At 38.9% G+C, this 20,019-nt stretch overlaps 1 protein-coding gene across 4 annotated transcripts; it reads right to left on the bottom strand.

Moving 5' to 3' along the window:
• Positions 1 to 11,160: 11,160 nt before the first annotated feature.
• Positions 11,161 to 19,648, bottom strand: LOC101893134 (plexin-B). Of its 4 annotated transcripts, none has more exons than XM_011292951.3 (3): positions 19,470 to 19,648; positions 11,644 to 18,244; positions 11,161 to 11,582 (listed from the first exon to the last, which is right to left on the bottom strand). In XM_011292951.3, exon 2 carries the CDS (start codon positions 18,103 to 18,105, stop codon positions 11,689 to 11,691), a length of 6,417 nt encoding a protein of 2,138 aa, XP_011291253.1. In that variant the 5' UTR covers positions 18,106 to 18,244; positions 19,470 to 19,648; the 3' UTR covers positions 11,161 to 11,582; positions 11,644 to 11,688. The 4 variants fall into 4 exon arrangements, with proteins under 4 accessions (XP_011291253.1, XP_011291256.1, XP_011291254.1 ...); XM_011292954.3 differs by lacking the exon at positions 19,470 to 19,648 and adding an exon at positions 18,347 to 18,534; XM_011292952.3 differs by lacking the exon at positions 19,470 to 19,648 and adding an exon at positions 18,357 to 18,534.
• Positions 19,649 to 20,019: the final 371 nt, after the last annotated feature.

Here is a 20,019-nt window from a genome sequence, read left to right as displayed (position 1 = left end):
TGACTCTCTTCACACGAATATCCTTCTCTTCACTAAAATCTGTTTCCTCCTCAATCTTCGCGCTGTCCGTGAAAATGACAGGTCCTTCAAGGATTTTGAAAGCCCAATTGACTTCTCATTGAGGACTAAGAGTGTTTCTTTCATTTGACGAAGACTTCATTTAATAGAAGACCCGGAGGACTTTTATGAGATGATCTCTTGATTTTCTATTGAAAAATCTTATGGTCATCCGAGTGAAAAGCACTTGGTCATTCAACAGAAGATCTGTAGAACTTTAGGTCTTCTATACGACAACTTTTTGGGCTTCCACAAGAAAAGGTTTTCTCCTTGAAGACCAATAGATCGTCTCTTTAAAGACAAACAGATTTTCTCTTTGAATGCCAATAGGTCTTCCCTTTAAAGACCAAAAGGCCTTCTCTTTGAAGTTAAAGAGATTCTCATATTGAAAACGAAGAAGTCCTATCAGTAAAACTCAACAGAAATTAACGACCTTGCAATTAGTTTTCAAGACAGGTCTGTATTTCTTAACATCCCTAGATTTTATTGAAAAACACTTGGGCGCCTCACTCATGTACACAAAATGCACTACAGATGGCGCTAAGTCTGTATGAATATGCTTCTCTTCACATCTCTCCATCTTCGCGCTGTCCGTGAAAATAACAGGGAATTCAAGCGTTTTGAAGGCATAATTGACTTCTCATTGGGGACTAAGAGTGTTCCTTACAGTTAACGAAGACTTAATCTAATAGAAGACCTGGAGGTCTTTTATGAGATAATCTCCTGACTTTCTATGGAAAGATCTTATGGTCTTCTGAGTGAAAAGCACTTGGTCATTCAACAGAAGATCTGTAGAACTTTAGGTCTTCTATACGACAACCTTTTGGGCTTCCGTAAGGGAAGATTTTCTCCTTGAAGACCAATAGATCTTCTTTTCGAAGACAAATACGTCTTCTCTTTGAAAGATAATGGGTTTTTATTTTAAATACCGAAAGACCTTTGAAGATAAAGAGATTTTCCTATTGAAAATGATAAAGAGATTTTCCTCTCAGTAAAACTCAACAGAACTTTGCAAACTTGCCAACACTTTTTAAAAAAGGTCTGTATTTCTTAACATCCCTGGATTTGATTGATAACACTTGGGCGCCTCAAGAGTAGTAGCTGTATAGACCGTGACCATTACACTTACAATAAATATAATACAGATGGCGCTAAGTTTGTGTGAATATCTGATCTCCATCTCTTCACAAAAAAACTGAAAAATAGAGCGTGGAAGCCGGGCAAATCATTACCTGTAGACCCTGTCATTTTCAGGGACAGGGCGAAGATTGAGGTGGAAATAAATATAATACAGATGGCGCTAAATTTGTGTGAATATCTGATCTCCATCTCTCACAAAAAAAGAGCATTACCAATGATTTGTCCGGCTTCCACGCTCTTTTTTCAGGAATGAAAATTCAACTGAACTATAGTCTAGGTTAGGAGAGATAAATGGGCCAGATTGTCCACCTTTCCCTTGTAGGCACTTTGAATATTCCCGCCAAATTTTTGAATATAATTAACCGAAATTTGTAGTTCTTAGTAGGTATCTATCCATCCATCTATATGTCTCTCCCTGTATATTTGTACCCATCGACCTATCTTTAAAAATATCCGATGAGATACGGTGTGGAGATATAGCACAAATATACTCCAAATTGGGTATTTTTAGGTTGAAAAATGTGTAAGCGCCTAAAAGTATGCTTAAAATGAATAAATAAATATGAATATAAAAAGTCGATTTATATATGGATCTAACATGAAATATGCTCTAGCCTTTAGAAGCAGAATCGTGAACTTTGAGTTTAGAAACTCGTGAGAGCGTCTAAAAGTATGCTTTGAAAATGCTGAGGGAAGAAGTTGAAAATGTCACCTTCTAACATTTGACATCTGATCTTTTTTTATATCATTGTTCTAGGTTAATTTTTTTGTTTTGCATAAAGTATTAAACTAAAACGGCAACTCTGACATCTTCATCATCACTGCACTATAAACAACAACAATAAAAATTTCTCAGATTAAAAATTCAACAGTTTAAAGTGATTGCATTAAAACTTCAACCTTATACCTGGTTTGCAGCAGCAACAAAAAAAACAAATGCCTTAACATGTGCCACTATTCTTTTATAATACACCCCCCTCCACCCACACCCCTCCCAATTTGCACTCTGTTGCTGCACATTAATGCCGCAGGCGCCTTGGAAGCAAGTGAAAGCACGTTTTATGAAAATGTTTAGGTTCATGGATTTATGGCCACTATCATGGCAAGCCAAGGCAAGGCAACGCAAAGCCACCATCAACTGGCAATTGTTGCTTGCCTGCTTTGCTATTTTCGGACATCGTCATCCACATCATCATCATCATCACGACATCGTCGTCCTGGCTGCCACAGACTCCCAAATATCAAATTACCATTGATATGAGGATGGGTGTGTGTGTACGTACGTATGTATGTGTGTTTTTCTTGTGAATTTCTTCCTTCTTCTTTTTTTGTTTTGAGGGGCAGATGCATGGCCAATGGGAAAACAGATGTTTTCATTTTTTCCCCATCTCCAGTTTGGCTTTTTGGTTGTAGCCAGCCAGTCATTGGTAACATGTGTTGGTTGGCTTTAGCGTAGCTACGTGTTTGTCATAACAATAATCACAAAGGAGGCAGCCACTCCTCGTCGTCCTGGAGACAGCAAAAAAAAGCTCATTAAAATTATGGTCTTGTGTAATGGCCATAAGTATTTATTCCGTTTGCTCCGAACGAAGTTTTGTTGGTCCTTAGAACTGCAATTGAATCATTACTAGGCAAACACAAGTACTCTCACATCTACCTAGAATTCCACTCCACACTTATCCAGAATTGATTTCGATTTCCCCCTAATTTCACAAACATAGAAATGTATTTCCGTTGTGGGTTCGTTCGCCTTTCAAGGTGTGGGGTTTCAAAGTAATTCTGCTTATTTTAATGCTAGTTTCGCTGTAATTGCGTTAAGTTTGTCCCCTTTTGGGTTATTTGAGGGGAAAAGTAATCAAGACACTAGCTAGGAGGCCAAGGCAAAACAGGATGTGTTCTTAATGTCCAACAATTATTCCCAAAAATTTTTGTAATTATTACCAAAATATATTACCGGGATTTTGTTGATTTTTTGCTGTAATAAAGGGAATATTTCCAAAAAAAAAGTTACTTGGGAAGATTGTTTTTCACCAGAATTTAGGTATCCCTTAAACGGAGCCTTAGGGACATACCCTTCTTTGATTTATGAATAGATTTTATTTATGGATTCGAAATAAATTCATATGAATCTAAATATAAAACTTTAGATAATACGTAACTGAACTCCTGGGGAGCTGGCATCATGAAATTATACAAGAATCGATTTCTCAGAAAGTTCAATAAACTGCAATGCAGATACTTTGTACTGAACTATATTTTATATAAGAAGTGCCATCTTTATTTAGATTTCAAAATAACGAGTAGTCTTTTTAGAAATAAAATAATGAGTACACTTTTAGGATGGAAAAAAAAATTCAAAAGCGGGATTTTTGACGATTTTTTCTTCTTAAATTAATGAATAGATAGTTGTAGTTTCTAGTTTTCAGAGGAAATCTGTAATACGAGACTGAAACCTTGGGAAGATGGCATCTTAAATTCTAACACGACAATCAACTGAGGTATAGATGTCGTTGTAGAAGCCTTACTGTATTTCTCTCAACAATAAAGAAAGGTAAGCATACTCTTAGGCTGGAAATACATAAAGAGCATATTTGGCAGGCTTAAGTCACTGGCTGGCTTCTTCGTAGATGAACAAAGGAGTTTTAGGTTGACTTTGTTCGATTTTGGGCCTAGGCTCCTTTGTTCATTTCCGAAGAAGCCAGCCGATGACTTAAGCCAGCCAAATACGCTCTTTATGTATTTCCAGCCTGAGGATGGTTCGACAAAATTTAAACATAAAGTATTAAAAGAACAGTGCTGACATGTTTGTTCGGGATACAGTAGTATTTTGTTGTTGCAATATAGTCAGGCTTAATCCTATTACTGTTGTTTTTATAAAAACAACGTTTTTTTTTTTTTGTTTTTTGGAGGAAGATGGTAATCTTTTTCAGGAGGTAAGGCAGGGAATACCTAGGTTTGGTAAAGAGCCACCAATCCTCATCAGTTCCCTTGTTTTTTGCCTGGGATATTTTCTCCAGGAGTGTTTAAAAAAAATAACTCCTATGACAATTTTTTTTTTACCCCAGTAACGCGATCGTGAGCTCAATAGAAGAGGGACCAAAGAATTAAATTAAACTAAAATTCTTTTGGAAAATCTTCTAAATCTTACAACCGTACTTATATATAAACTTTAAAAAAGTGGGAGTTTTTAGGAATTTACTATTCCTCCATTTATAAATAAATTTTGTTTTCAGGAGAAATTTTTAACTTTATTAATTTATTTAATTAACCTAAATTAGGTAATACAGCCTTGAGACCTAGCATTTGACAGAATTTATTGAATAGCACTACTTTTTTTAAAAAATCGTAAAAAGCTTATTCAAAAATTCGTGGCATTGTACAGGGTGACATAAAAAAACTGCAACAAAGTCAAACGCCATAATTTTTCCTTTTTTTAAATTTTATTGAATAAAATCAAAAATGTCGGAAATAGCATCAAATTTTAGAATAAGTTTAGATTTTTTCGAATTGGACACCTTTGGCACGATTTATGGCCTTTAAACGGCCAATGAAACCGTCAGACGCTGGCCGAATATTGCTCTGTGGTATTTTGGCCCATTCCCGGCGAAGCGCTTGCTTGAGGTGATCGACACTTTGGTATTTCTTAGTGCCAACCTTGCTTTCCAAAATTACTCCAGACACAATAGTCCAACGGATTGGTATCCGGGGATTTTGGTGGCCATTGTATGCTGGAAATGAAGCGGGGAACCTCATTTTGTAACCATTCTTGGGTGGCGCGTGCTGAGTGCGATGGTGCTGAGTCATGTTGGAATGTCCAAGCTCTGCGGCCAAAATGTTTGCGTGCCCAAAGCCTTAATACACCCTCCAGAATACTTTCGCGATAACATTCAGCATATATTCTGATGCCACGGTCGATTAATACGAGCGGAAAGTGACCATCGGTTGTTATGGCGGACCACACCATCACCATGGCAGGCGTTTGAGTTCTGGTGGCCAACCGAAGGTACACATTTTCAGCTGACCTCTTTGGCAAGTAAACACGATCATTTTGTTTGTTTACAAACTGCTGGACAACGAATGTTTTCTCATCGGAGGTGGGAGAAAACCAAATTCGGCTGTTCCCCACTTTCGGCCAAGCGAAACAACTCTTTAGCTCTTTTGAATCTATTTTCTTTCTGTTGCGAAGTAAGTTCTTGCACTTTTTGGAATTTACCCCGAGCACATTTTTTATTATTTGCCGAATGGAATATTGCGATATGTTCAGCTCACAAGCCATTTCTCACCAAAATTCTTTTGTACGCTTGTAAACTATATAGTGAGCTGTCACTGGAATAATTTTACCAGCTTTCGGACGAGTGCCTTAGAAATGACAGCAGTCTGAAGTTGGTTGCAGTTTTTTCATCTCACCCTGTTACTATCCTATGATTATTCCCCTGGTAGAATTAAGAAGGTAATCTCATGAATTAATTTTTTACTTAAAATATTGTTGGGAGTGCCTAAAAGTATGTTATATTTTTGTAATTAAATGTAGAACCAATGCGAAGTAATCATAAACTAACCTAAAGGAAGTATCCAGATACACCAAAAAAATATTGTTTGAACAGAACTATCGCCTAAAAGCTAGATTACACATTCTGTGAGAGTCACATGTAAAGAGATTTTTTTCGCATTTACCTTAAACGTTTTCATGGCATACTTTTAGGAGTAACCAACAATAAAACTAAAAAGAGGTGCAAAACATCTGCAGAAGAAGTATCTTCTTTGGAGTGTAGCTGGAAAATAATCCTTAATTCAAAGTTAATATTTTTTTGTGTTTAATATTTAATAATCAAATCAATATTTCATTTCCTCATTTAACAAAAAAAACATGAACGTTGTAATAACGTAGTAGCCAACGTTGCAAAAAAGCCTACGCTGAAGTCCTTCATTCCACTTTGTCGAAAAAAATAACGGCTCACCTCTTATCCAAGCAATTACTTTGCCAAAAAATTGTATTTAAATTTTGTTTATATCAGCTATTCAATCTCTTTGTGTTCTTTCTTGTTTTTTTTTTTTTTTGGTTCCCATATCCAATGTTACCTTATCTCAGTAATACCAAAAAGCAAGTGTTTTTACCTTATCCTGGGTAGAAACAGAACAAGACTCAAGTGTATTGAAATATTTTTTTTGTTTGCCAGAGACGGAAGTCTATCTCCTTCCACCAGGGTTGTCCTCTACATGGCATGTAAAAATCGAGACCCCCAAAGACTTTAAATCGAAATGCAAAATAAAGGAGAAGGCAAAAAAAAAGTTCCGCTTTTTTGCGACCTTAAATCTACACATACCCTGCTGCCATACAATCGCATATCGGAAGAAATTTATTATTATTAGTGTTGGAATTTTTGCTATTTTGTGTTCTGCAAAGTTCTGCTGTGTTGTAATGTAACACAGCCATCATTCTCGTCGTCGTCGTCGTCTTCCTTCGCTGCTGCCGACACCGCGCCGCCCCGTTCTGCCACTATCACCTCACCTTGGTCCTAAGTCGTTGTCGTCGTAAAGTATGTAGAACAATTTTCAATTATCAAGTGCAAGGTAACGGTTATAAAAAAATAACGGTGTCCTTGTTCGTAGGAAAAAGGAATTCATTGTTTGTTTATGAGAGAGTGAATTTATGTGTGTCTGTCTGTGTGTGAGTGTGTGTGAGTAAGCGAGAGTGTGGAATCTAAAATAAAATATTGCCATAGCCGGATATCAGGTCCAAGTTTATGAATATACATGTCTTTGAGTGTGTGTGTGTGTTCCTCCTTGCGTTGTGTTAAGCAAGTTGCAATATTTTCAATTTAAGTATCGAAGAAAAGATATACATTTCTTGCTAAACTTCCGTGGTGTTATAAAGTTCACACAAGTGTTTGTGTGTGTGTATATATGCAACATGTCATGATCAAGGATAATTTCGCAATGAAACCAATTTAAGGAATCTCATCACACATACATGCACACACACACACGTATTCAATTGACAGGCAACAGGCTAAGGACATTTAAAAATACTTTTATCCTCCAAACACTCAAACAATTTCGTTGAAGATTTGAAGTATTGACATCCGTAGCAAGGCCAAGGATGTAATTGAAGCATTGATTTTCTTAGTCATAGATTAAATCTTAATGATAGAAATTAAAGTTTTGCAAGGAAATTTTAAAGGAGAATAAATATTGAAATGAAATTAAAAAAAGTAAATTAAAAATATCGTCATTTTTACTTATATTATTTTTTATACCCTCCACCATACATAGTATGAAGGGTATATCAGGTTCATCATTCCGTTTGTAACTCATCGTAATAATAATTTTAAAAATTACAAAGTATATATTCTTGGTCAGGGTAAAATTCTAAGACGATTTAGCCCTATCCGTCAGTCAAAACGAATACATATAGGAAGCTAAAATTTTCCACAGATCTGTCAAGGTTAAGTTCAAAGATCGGCTGTATCGGTCCACGATATCGTATAGCCCCCATGTAACAGCACCTTCTTCTATTCCGCATTTTGCTCTTTCTAAGCACTCTATGGCTTTATAGGTCCACGATAACTTATAGCACATATATAACGGTAACCCCGATATTCGATATTTTGCCATTTAAGGAACATTATTCACCGGAGTTGTTTCAAATTTCGTATTTAGAATTCGTAATGTGTGCCTATGACAAAAAATTGCGTATGCAGGTCCAGATCTTCGTATAGGCCCCATATATCAGTACCTCCCTTTGACGATTTTATCTAAAATATTCACCGGATTTTTTTTAAGTTTCGGACATAAATATTGCAATGGCTTATGACAAAAATTGTCTATGCAGGTCCAGGTCTTCGTATAGACCCCAATAGAACGGCTATATTCGGTATTTTTAACATTTTACAGAATTTTTAACGGATCTTATTTTTTTAAAAAAATTTTAAATTGGTGGAGGTTATTCAAAGTTCTTCCCGACCGAACTTACTGCTTTTTACTTGTTAAAGTTAATAAATTTGGAGTCTTTGTATAGCAGCACAACTTCCATTCAATAACGGATGATCCACAGGCTATTTTGTTTTAGCAGTTCGTACTGCTGTGTTCGTTCTGACTATGTATCTTCTATAATCTGGCTGTGCTTCTACCTCCAAGTACAAAAAGGAAGCAACCTGTGTTGTTTGGGTCCATAGCGATACAGGAGTTAGGTGACTAGGTTTGGCTGGGTAGTTCAGAGGTTCAGCGCGCCATGGGGACCTGTGCCACAGGCTCGCCAGGTGTTCTACGCATTGCTGTCAATTCAAGACCATTATGAATAGAGGCCATCCAAACTTCATAATTACTAGTATTCTGCTATAATTGCTGTAACCGCATCAGAGTGTATTATATTCAGTTCTGCTTGAGAGGCCTGTTGATCTAGAGCCTCTTACTGATATCTCCGTGCCCCTATCTCAAAATTATAAAGGTCTTTTCTTACGTTGGCGGACCACATAGTTTAACGTAGACCGGCCTATCGCTTTGTAAGAGGTCAACAAGGTGTCTTTATCAACTTCTGTTCTTACTGCCTACCCTCCCTCATCTCCTTATTTTTATTTGTTTTGTGACTTATCTTTGTTCATTCATAACCGGGCAATTTAATGATTGGAAATTCTCTACAAGCGAACATTTTGTTATATAGAGAATCTGCTACTTCTGATCTGATATCACGTCTTTTTAACGCTAATATTCTGTAAATAATTTTGGTCTGTAAAATTCAGACCCAATTTATTTTGAATCCGTGTTACATATCTGTTAACTCTCCACACTTCTTAGAGATGCCGCTTAAAGGAAATCACATTTGCTGTTTGTCGCAATTTTCTTGCTTTAAATACCATCCCATAGAAACATACATACACGCATTCATGTATGTAAATGTATCGCCCAAACATTCCAACAGCTGAGATCCTTTAGAAATTGGTATTGTTTGCCTCCTCTTCATGTGCCACCATTAGTAAGGTGTCGTTGCCTCGGATTTTGTTGCTTGCTGCCAAAGCAATCTACATTCTATATTATTCTCCTCTTGATGTGTTTTCATTCCCTCCCATAATGATATCTCAGTTGTTGAGGCCGTTTGTCCGCACACACACACACAATAAAAATGACTGCGATGGATTCTTCTTCCACATTCATTTGCCGGTCGTATGTAATCTACTTGTTTTTTTTTACAAATGAGTTGTAGGATTTTGTGCCTCCGTCATTTATGCCTCTGAGAAATATGCCAGCAAGCATTTATATCTACATAAAATCACAGTTGTTAGTATTGCTGTTCCACATTACATTGGGGGGCCAATATACACCAACCTGGTGATTGTGTAGATGCGTGAATATAAGCATATCTTAAGCCCGTCGCCGGGGTGCCTCAAGTTATTTAGTTTATGTGTGATGATAATTATAAATAATAAGCAAGCAAATCATGATGAATATATAATAAAGAGAATAATGAAATAATAATTCAAATTTATCTTTTTGCTAGACGTGGATAAAATAAATTTCTCTGCTGGACTTTAATTTTCATTAGGCGAGGAAAATGTTTCCATTATATTGTAGACAGATTAACAGAGAAAAACAGATGTATTTTTGTAATCCAAATCATAAACTGTGATTCAAAGTTGCTGTTAGCCTAGAAACTAAAAAAATATAAGACAAAAATAAGTCATAAATTGTCTGATCTATTAATAAGAATTATAAATACCTGTTGGGTTTTCGGCAACTCCCCCACAATGCCGTCGGCACCAATTCAAATTTTCCATAGCGTTTATTAAATAATTTTTCCATACCAGTGTTGGCATGTTTGTTCGGGATTCCGTAGTATTTTGTTGTTGCAAAATTGTCAGGCTCCCATATTGTTGTTTTTTATAAAAATAACCTTTGTTTATTACTATCAACGCACCAAGAATCTTAATTAAGATTAAGACTGATTAAGACTAATTATTTACAGTATGTAGTTCATAAATGATTACCCTTAACCTAAGGTTTCTTAGTTCTTCATCCGGTCTACAATGTCCCATAGTAACATAATTCCAAACTACTTCTAAGAAACAAACTTTTGGGAGTAATCCTTTTTAGGGTCTTAGTCATTGGACCCTTTCATTTGGAACTGGAGAATGTTTCCAGGGTTTCTTCCCACAGGAAACCACTCTAATATTTTACAATTACAAGGAGAGTATCCTACGTACATATGTTAAAACATATTACACACATGTAAAGGTATCCCTTTCATCTCCCACACCAATAAAGGAATCTTAGACCGGAGTAGGTTTCATTGCAAGAAACGAAAAAAATATATAATCGCCTTAGGCATATGAAACATACACAATATACATTTACGTATGCTCCTTTGCCATGTTCGAGCCATATGCATATGTCACGTGTCTAGTTGTGACAAAAACACCCTCGTGTTTTATTACATAACTTCTGTGGGGATATTCACTTCTGTGTGTCATTGTTGTCTAGGGTTATGTGTGTAAATATTTCTCACAAAAATAGGGGAAAATAAATATGACAAATGGAGGAGGAGTAGGTGGGGGTGAAATCCGTTGGAGTCCATTATGCCGTGCAGTTCATTGCCACGAGTTACTTGACTTGTAAATATTAAAACAAAAAAAGGTAGAAATGAAAAGTAGCATTCTCTATGGATAAACTCCATGCAAGGGATTTCTCTCTAATGGAAAACAGAAAAAGTTAATATGTTCATAAGACTTTAAAGGCATTTATGTAAATACTTAATACCTTACCTTGACTTTTGTCGCACATAAAATTCCTACAGTTTAGCAATTCTTGCAAAATATCCAATACTTAGAACCGTGTTAGCATTTACTTGTTTTCCAACATTCATAAAAATGTATTTAATTATTTGAAATATTCCCCAAGTTGTTCTTCAATACTCTACCGTCCATCTTCCACATAAAGAAACACCATCGGCAGCAGTAATCATACCAAAAATCAATTGCACAAATACATTTTTATTTGAAAAGTCATTTTATGCAGTCTATAAGTTTGGCGAACTGAAAAAATAAATGTAATTTTGTTTTTGTGTTTGTTTGTGTGTGTGTTTTTTTGTTGTTGTTGTGTATTTCCTAAAATATTCATAGGAAGTCGACTACTGTAAATACATAATGGCTTGTTTTATGTTTCAATTGTTTTTTGTTTTGTTTTGTGTGTTTCTTTCTCTTAATCTTATTCAACTTCGACTTTTTTCATTTTTGTTTTAAGATTCATTTTGTAAAATTCATGCTGACTCGCACTATACTCCTGCTCCTTGCTCCTTCTTCTCATACATTATTATGTTTTTCCCTTCTTCCGGTTCTCCCATCCATTGCATACATTGAACATCAAATGCTTGGGATTTTGGAAAGTCACATCACCTAAAATACAAAAATGATTACTCCATATTTAAAATATCAATTGCATTCTCCATGAACTTACATTCCATAATTTATTTAATATCAAGTCCGTATCCTCCAGCGAGTGTCAGCAAGCTGATGTCTCATCACCATCCAGGGTAAATGCAACATTCTTCAGTTTGTGGGCCAGATACATTTTCTTACAATTAATATCATTTTCTAAGGCATCCGTTATCTGTTCATTATATTTGGTAACGTATATGTACAGTTCCTTGAGCGCCGCTATGGTGTCAAACTCATCGTTCTGCTGTATGGACAGATGATGCATGGCGGCGCTCATTTCCATGTCGCTGATTTGCGGCAGGCGAGCCACGTCGCTGTAAAACTGCTTGACCATTTTCCGATACTGTGGTATATCCTTAGCAAATAATAATTTATTGGAGGGTGAATCCTTGCCCAGACGATGTTCCGTGGTGGAGCAGGCATCCATAAAGGCCTGCGCAATGCCGCTGAGACTCGCATCTACGGTTACGGTTTTATTTACATCGAATATGAAATCGGGGTTTTTGATGAAATTAACCCAAAACCGCAATGGCAGACTATTCGATTTCCAGGCATGCACAATGTCCGGATCGTAGATGTCGTGACGGCGCGCCGCCTCATCCAGCAAATCGAATAACCACTTCACTGCCGGCGGCAGTTCTTCGTTAACTGTCAGAATGGTGGCAAAGAAATCGTCCACAAACTTTTGTACTGTGCCTTTAGCTGCCAACAGACGGGTCAAATAGACCTCGGGTATTGTCTTGTGTATGGGCTCTCCATTGGCCGAGCCATTGCCACCCGATATGGCGGAGTTTTTGATATTCATATAATGATCGGGCAGCAGGGGCTTAACTAAGTGATAGACGCGCGGCTGTTGAAGGCCCGACTCAATATCATTGTTCATGATAATGTGGGACTGTGAATTGTTGATGAAGTAGAAATTGTTGTAGGGCGGCTGATACTGTTTGCCATAGGCCATGTTGTTGCAATCATTTTGGCGAGCCACTAAACTCATCACGGCCGATTCTTTGACGCCATAGTGCGCCAGGGTGTTCAACCGCTTCCAGCCATTAATGGTTTTCGTTGTTAGGTCTTCATCTTGCAATATCAGGTGGCCATCACGGCCATGACGCCATTCCAAATCCACCTCGTGCACGGAGGGTCTCATCGAGAAGGGTGTATTTTTGAAGAGGGCATCCAAGATTTTCGATTTCACCTGGGTTATTGTGTCCCAGTCGAGTACCTTGCATTGCACCTTCTCGTCCAAATCATCCTGAATGATGTTAAGTACCACCACATTGTGTGGTATTTGTTCGTGCAGCAGCTTCTCCTTGGACAGCGAATAACGGGCATCATGTGTGATGGCATCCACCAGACCTTTTTCGATTTGATGTTTTATGGCCTTGAAGAGCAAGAAGAGACTCGAGCCGGCGTATTCCTTCAAGTAGTCATACATGCAAATGGCCATAAAGTTGGTAAGCATCTTCTCCACCACACTCTCGGTGCGGCGCAACATCAGTTGGGGATATTTGTTGCACACCGACTTGTCCACCAGCCGTAGCAGCAGACATTTAAGGATTTCCGTGGCATATTCCATTTTGTTCATCAACACAATCATCAGCAACGAGGCCACGTTCACCTTATCGCGTATGTTGAACGACTTCTGGGCTTCCAGTGTCTCGATGAAGGTCAGTACAAAATACTTATTGCTAATCAGTTGTTCGAATTGAATCATGGCAGTGTCATAGTTCGTATGGAAGTTGTTCATACGCATTTTGGGCGAGTTGAGTATCGGATGATCGGTGACACCGGGGAAGAAGACCTTCATAATGTAATTGACGTGATCCAGAGTGGGTATACCGGTGGTCTCCAGATCGGCAGTGAGGTCGCTCATATCAGTTTGCAGTTCAGCAAATGCCTGCTTGCATTCGGAGCGTACATTGCTCTCCAGCGTTATCATTTGGATTTGTATGCGTTTATACTCCCGCTCGGCCTGAGTGGATTTACGACGGTATATAAAGAAGGCTGCGATCAGCAAAATAAGTACAATTAGAATGGTGAAGATGATCACCCACATGGCATGCGAAAAGGTAAAGGGCTTAAGTATATCGTATTTGATGTGTCCTATGACAAAGCGTAGGTTGCGTCCGACGGTCACCACCACCAATGGCAAGTCATTGGATTGAGCCACATTGTTCTCATCAGTGCCGGCAGGTTGTTTCTCTGGTGGCGTACACAGCAGCTGCGTCATTGTCAGACTGGTTATGTTGCATTGGGCGGTGCCTATGGTGACATTCACATCCGATTCATCGGCTGCAATATTCAGCAACTCTCCTTCGATCACCAATGTATCGCCTTTGTAGAGCTTCAAATTATCGGGGAATGCATGGTACTTGGGATCTTGGAAGTAAACAATGGTGCTACGTAAACTGGGGAAATATTTACTCAGATCGCGAACACACTGCACATTATCCATGTTGAAACCCAACTGCAGATTTAGCTGCGTCTCTCTTATCTTGACGAACGCGGCAACATCCTGCGCTTGATACAGTTTACTTTCGTGATAACGACTGTTGGTGCTAATGGTGCTGTAGATGTCTGAAGTATCGCTGCCAAACGGATAGTTGTTTCGTTTTCGTATCAAATGATATCCTGTTGATGTGGACGATGCAGCTGCTGGGGCCTGATTGTAGTCTTGGTCTCTTTGCTGCTCCAGCATAAGTTTGTACTCAAGAAATTGTTTGGACACAGCCGGCGAGGGACATTCCATTTGACTGGAGTTTATTACCACACAGGATGTTTTGTTTAGTCGTTCATTTTCATAGTAAACCTCCAGTTCCGGCTTCTGTATGGAATCCAAATACATGCCGTGGACGGTTAGAAGACGGCCGCCACCAGCGAAGCTAATCAGTGGCTTTATCTCCATAATAGTTGGATCCTGAGTGTAATTAAAGATGGAACAGGGCCTGGTCAATGAGGGCAATAAATAATTGTAGTTGTTGTGGAATGAATCGTACACCGAACTAAATGGTTGCCTTTGTGGCTGTTGCTGGTGGTGAGGTGGATTCTGGCAAGTATAGGTTCGATTTGCCCCATCAACAATGAGACGTAACATGCGTATGGGTTCTGGTTGTGTCGCTTCGGAGGTAATGCAAGTTAGGCGGGACGAGGACACTTGTGTAATGTTAATATGACATTCATACTCATCCAAGTAAGCCTTTATATTCGAGCCTATGTTCAAATACTTTCCAATAAGGGAAATCTGCGTGCCACCAGACTTGGGGCCTCTGGTCGGCGTCAAGCCTGTCAACTGTATATCTTTGAATTGGAACTGCACACTTGATTCGGTGAACCCGGCTTCGTTGAATACCTTCACCGGCGCCGTCAATTCATGGCTTACCGCTCCTGTGCGGCACTCAATTTTAACGGAGATTTCATAATTGACCAACTCACAGGGGACAGATCCTATGGATATTTTGCCTCTGACATCTTCTTCTCGTATACCCAAATTACTGCCTTCTATTGTGATGAGTGTTCCGCCCTCTATGGGTCCAAACAAAGGCTTGATCATGTCGATTCGTGGTTTTGGACAATCTGTGAACTTGTGATAGCCCAAACCATGACTGGGTGAGGTCAGGAGAGACGATAATGTCGAGGTGGCCGATGAACTGGAATCATGGTCTAGCGAGGATGGGGGACAGGTCTCATTGTAGGCACAGGTATTACCACACCAGGTACACTGATATTTGGGATCTCTGGTCACGCACAAGCTGCAGTCGGCGTGTTCCCGATGTGAACCCAGTACATCACATTTGTAGAGCGTTACATAGGCAGTATCTATGTAATGTTGTCTGTTCCAGGTGATATCAACTCGGGCTTGATATTCGATTGTGTTGGCCTCATAGAAGTAGGGCGTCTTCTCGCACACCACAATCCGATTGGATTCAATGCGTGCCGGCAACATCATCTGGGCCGCCTCTATTTGTACTGTGCACAGGAAGCCAAAGGCGGCATTCTTCGGCTTGGGCAAGTTCTCGATTTCAAAACGTATTTCCTTGGGTACTTTTACCGGCAGCAGGATCGGTTCTCGCAGACGACGCATGTGGGGACATTCGTTCTCCCTGGTTATAACCTTTTCTAGACTGCGACACTTCTGCATTTTGTGCATGCACTTGTTGTCATAGATGCACCAATTACAATCCCACGGACTATGGACGCAAGTCTGGCAGGTGTTGTGGCGCGTACAATCGAAAAAGGTGAATGACCTGGAAACGAAATCTTTATTTGTCTCCGAGCTTCGCACTGACAATGGCACTGAGACATGATCCATGTTTGGAGGTATTAATGGGCGTTCTTCTGGTGGCGGTGTCATACAAGCCAAGCCATTCTCCAATACCTCGGCATCAATGGGTGTAGAATTACCGAAAACACATCGGTATTTACCACTGTAGTGTTCTGGCAGAGTTCGGATCACCAACTGGACCTGAATTACCTCCGTTATTGGTATTTTGTCTGGCAATATGGACTCAAAGTCTATGCATTGCTGCCCACTACCCAGGGAGAGCCAACGTTCTGCGGAGGTATCCTTCTGACAAGTCGACCTCACCGTACAATGTTTTTCCAAAGAACACCAACCACAGAATGGATCTCTCGACTCTAAACAAGATGTACAATTTGTGTACTGTGAACAGTGCTCCATGCGCATTTTTGTCACCTTATTCTTGGACAAGACATAGATGAAATCCTTGTTGGGCGAGAGTATGGTATCTTGTAAGATACGATTGCCAGGATCCACCATAATTTCATCATATTCTCCGGGATGGTTTCCCGACAGTAATACCTTCTTTATTGAGCCGTCTTCTGTACCCAAAAATGCCAAAGAATGGGGACCTGTTGTGGTTGTCGATACAGATGTTACGGAGACATTGTCGAAATGGAATAGGGCATGAGCAGCTATGGGTGCAACACCGCTTATCTTTAGCCCAACGTTGCAAAAACTGTATACATTGCCCGAAGCTCTTGGGCATCGCCCATCGTCTATGGTACCCGAGATGTAGCCCAGATTTCGATCCTTAACAGTACCATTAAAGCAGAGGTGGATGTTTTCATTAAATGCTTCCTCGATTTCCTTTAAACTATAAATGCACAATGCTGATCTGTCATCAGGCTGATTTGTTATGTCTTTTGAGGGTGAGAATGCAGCCACTAAAACGTGATCACCGCGTTTGATGCCCATCTGCTGGGCCAATTTCTGTCCAGCCGCCGTTATCTTGGCATCCCGTAGAATATTGTAATCCTCATTGTCCTGTGTAGCCAAACATTGGATGGTTATTTCTGTGTAGCTGTCGTAGTTGGAGTCTGTTATACAAATGCGTGCCAAACGCGTCACATATCCCGCCTCCTCCGCCAGGTGTGAGCGCTTCTGTACAATGGCAAAATAAACATACTCCGATGAGTTGAACCCATAAATATAATTGACCAAAAAGTGATCCCGATACTTGACTTCTATGTTGATGATCGACTGTTTTATCTCGAATTCGGCGTAGTTCAAATCGGCCAGTCGTCGCGACGAAATGGCTGGCACATCGTGCCGATAGTCACCTACATTGGTGAACGTGGTGCCAACATACAAAATGTCCTCCTTCTTCCAGGAGTATTCTGAGGGACCTATGAAGGCGTATGTGGAGGCAAATTCATCATTGGCTGCCAGGGGAATATCGATGAATCGTGGATTGTTGGGGAAATGATTTAAATTGTAAATATCACAGGCTCCTTGTCTTACACTGCCACAGGCAATCAATATACCGCCTTGGGCGTAACTGACAATAAGTATTTTGTTATGATTATTCACCAATGACGTCTCAACGTCTTCTGAACAACCACTGGCGTGGCACTGGGGAGAGTCACGCTGAGGGCCGGTGACGGCCTGCTTGAGAACCCTCAGATTTTCATTGAGTTGGAGAATTTTATTTGTGGCTCCGGCATAGAAGACATTCTGCTTTGTATCGTAGGCCAAGTGGGTGAAGTAATTCTTCGAGGCGCCCTTCGTGGCCGGAGTCGAAGCCAGTGTGGCATTCTTAAAGTTGGTGGCTGCCGTTGGAGACTGGGTCATTGAATGAAAATTATTCGTTGTTGCTTGCGGCAATGTGAACTGCGCCACAATATCCGCATGAGAATACTGTTGTTGATTTTGTTGAGTATTTGTTGTATTCGAGTTTGAGCTCTTCGACAAAGCTGATGTCGATGCAGATGATGAGGGGCTAGCTGCACCCACCACCCCAATTGCATGCTGGAATGGCCTCAGGCACAGCAGGCAAACGGCATAGAGTAATAAACGGATGGGAAGCGATTTTCGTTTTCGCTTGCGATGATGTCTTTTGATGGCATTGTGTTCGTTCTTGACGGACGCTGCTGCTACTGGTGAAGATGAATTCTTCCTGCTGCCGAAGTGTGTATTTGTGTTATTCAAATGTGACACATTGGGATGGACGGCCACCATCATGTTATGTTGTATGTTGCGATGTCGAATCCAAAGCTTACGATGATGCTGCTGCTGCTGCTTTTGTTGTTGCTGATGTTGATGATGATGTTGGTCGATGGGGATGCAGACAAACTTCTTTTGGAGTCACATCACACATCATCTAAAAATAAAATATGTACACATAAATTGAACTGACTGACTGCGAGCACCACAAACGAGAACATTGAACAACTTTTTACAGGAGCAAATTCTTTGCACACACTTTCAATTACCACTTGTATTTATCGCTGTGCATTTTGTTTATGTTTGTGTGTATTTGCCGAATTGAATTGTTGTTAATACTATTGTTTTGTTTTTTATTAATATAAATTAAAAAATATTTCTCTTATTTGCACCACGAATTGTTTCCTTCTCACTTTGTGTGTGTAACTTGTTCTCTAAACGACCAGAGAGTGTGTGCGTGTGTGTTTGCCTTAGCGTAAAGGGGGATAGTGAGAGAGATGAGAGTAACCGAATAAGTAACCTATTAGAAAATGAAGTAACCACTGTGGGAGAGAAGAGAGACTTTGTTGGCTGATGTTATGTTATTGACGCCGGCAAAAGTTTTATTTACATTTACTTTTTTTTTATTGGAGTAATAAATAAAATTAATTTTTTTGTTAAGAAAAATTTAAATATGTATTGTATTGCTTCTAGCAATAGCTTTTTTCGTTTGTTTGCAAGTTATAACAGGTTTATATCACTTATAACAATTGACAGCGTTTGTCCGTTCATTTTTCTATTATGACTTTGTACTCTTCTCACTAGCAGGTTTGTTTACATCTGCATGTATAATTATCAATATTGAAATTGTTTATAAGCAAATAATGCGAAATTCATATTGGGAGCGGTTTACTGATATGAATTTAATTTCAGTTTTTATTCTTTCTTTCATTTATTTTAATAATGAATCATTGGCAAATTTTGTAACACATTTGGCTCCGATAATCTTTTGTCTTTTTTACCTGCTCTGCACACAAGTATCCAATTTCATCATTTACAAGTAAAAAATTCTTTCCACACAATGAAATAAGAAACCAATTATTGGCCACAAACACAAAAAACTTAAGGTTTTATTGGCGGCGCTACACACTCTCACACAAACTGAACAACATCAATTAATTACGATACACACAAATGGATCACATCTCCATATCAATTAACAAAATATAATATTTGGCAGAATACAAAAAAGATCCCATCTTACAAATGGGAAAAGATACTTTGTTGTATGGACAGGCAGGCTGGCAGGCACAGTTGTAAGTTGTAGAAACACACACATACGCATACACACATCAAAGAAAATTATTTTTTCTTCACCAATCAATCCCCACTTGAAAACTTACACAAACTTTGTTTAATTACACACGCGCCTACTTGTGCTGATGTTTATTATTCGTTTTTCATTAGAAAAATATGTATAAAAAGTTTTCAACTAAAATAATTAATATTTTCTTAAAAAATACTTGTTAGTGTTCTCAAAAAGAATCTAGAATTAAAAAGTACTAAGTCGTCGTATGGCAGAACTGAGAAAAAGAGATGGCCAGCTTTATTGAGAAGCGGTCCATGTGAGATAGTCGATAAATGAGGGTAAAAAGTGTTGCCATATGAGAATACTTATTTACCGACTGGGACACGGTACTACCGATATTATATTTATCTTGTGTATTATTATCGACAAACCTTGTAGGATGCGTTAGAATTAAACTAAATTTTGGAATTTATGTTTTAAAATTGATCCAGGAAGATGAAAGCGCCGTTCATTTATGTAATAAAATACAGGTTTAAGAAATTAGCTGCAGTTATCGACATTAAATTAGGATTATTTTTATTTCAACCCTTAAAAGTGTAAATACTTGAAAAAGGAAATGAATGAGATAATAAATTAAAAACTAC

This window comes from Musca domestica, unplaced genomic scaffold (assembly GCF_030504385.1).
Source record: "Musca domestica strain aabys unplaced genomic scaffold, Musca_domestica.polishedcontigs.V.1.1 27, whole genome shotgun sequence".
NCBI lineage: Eukaryota > Metazoa > Arthropoda > Insecta > Diptera > Muscidae > Musca > Musca domestica.
This window is presented reverse-complemented; position numbering and strand designations above follow the sequence as displayed.

Coding starts and splice junctions, on each gene's coding strand:
- LOC101893134 (XM_011292951.3), bottom strand. CDS start 18,105: ATGATGGTGGCCGTCCATCCCAATGTGTCACATTTGAATAACACAAAT.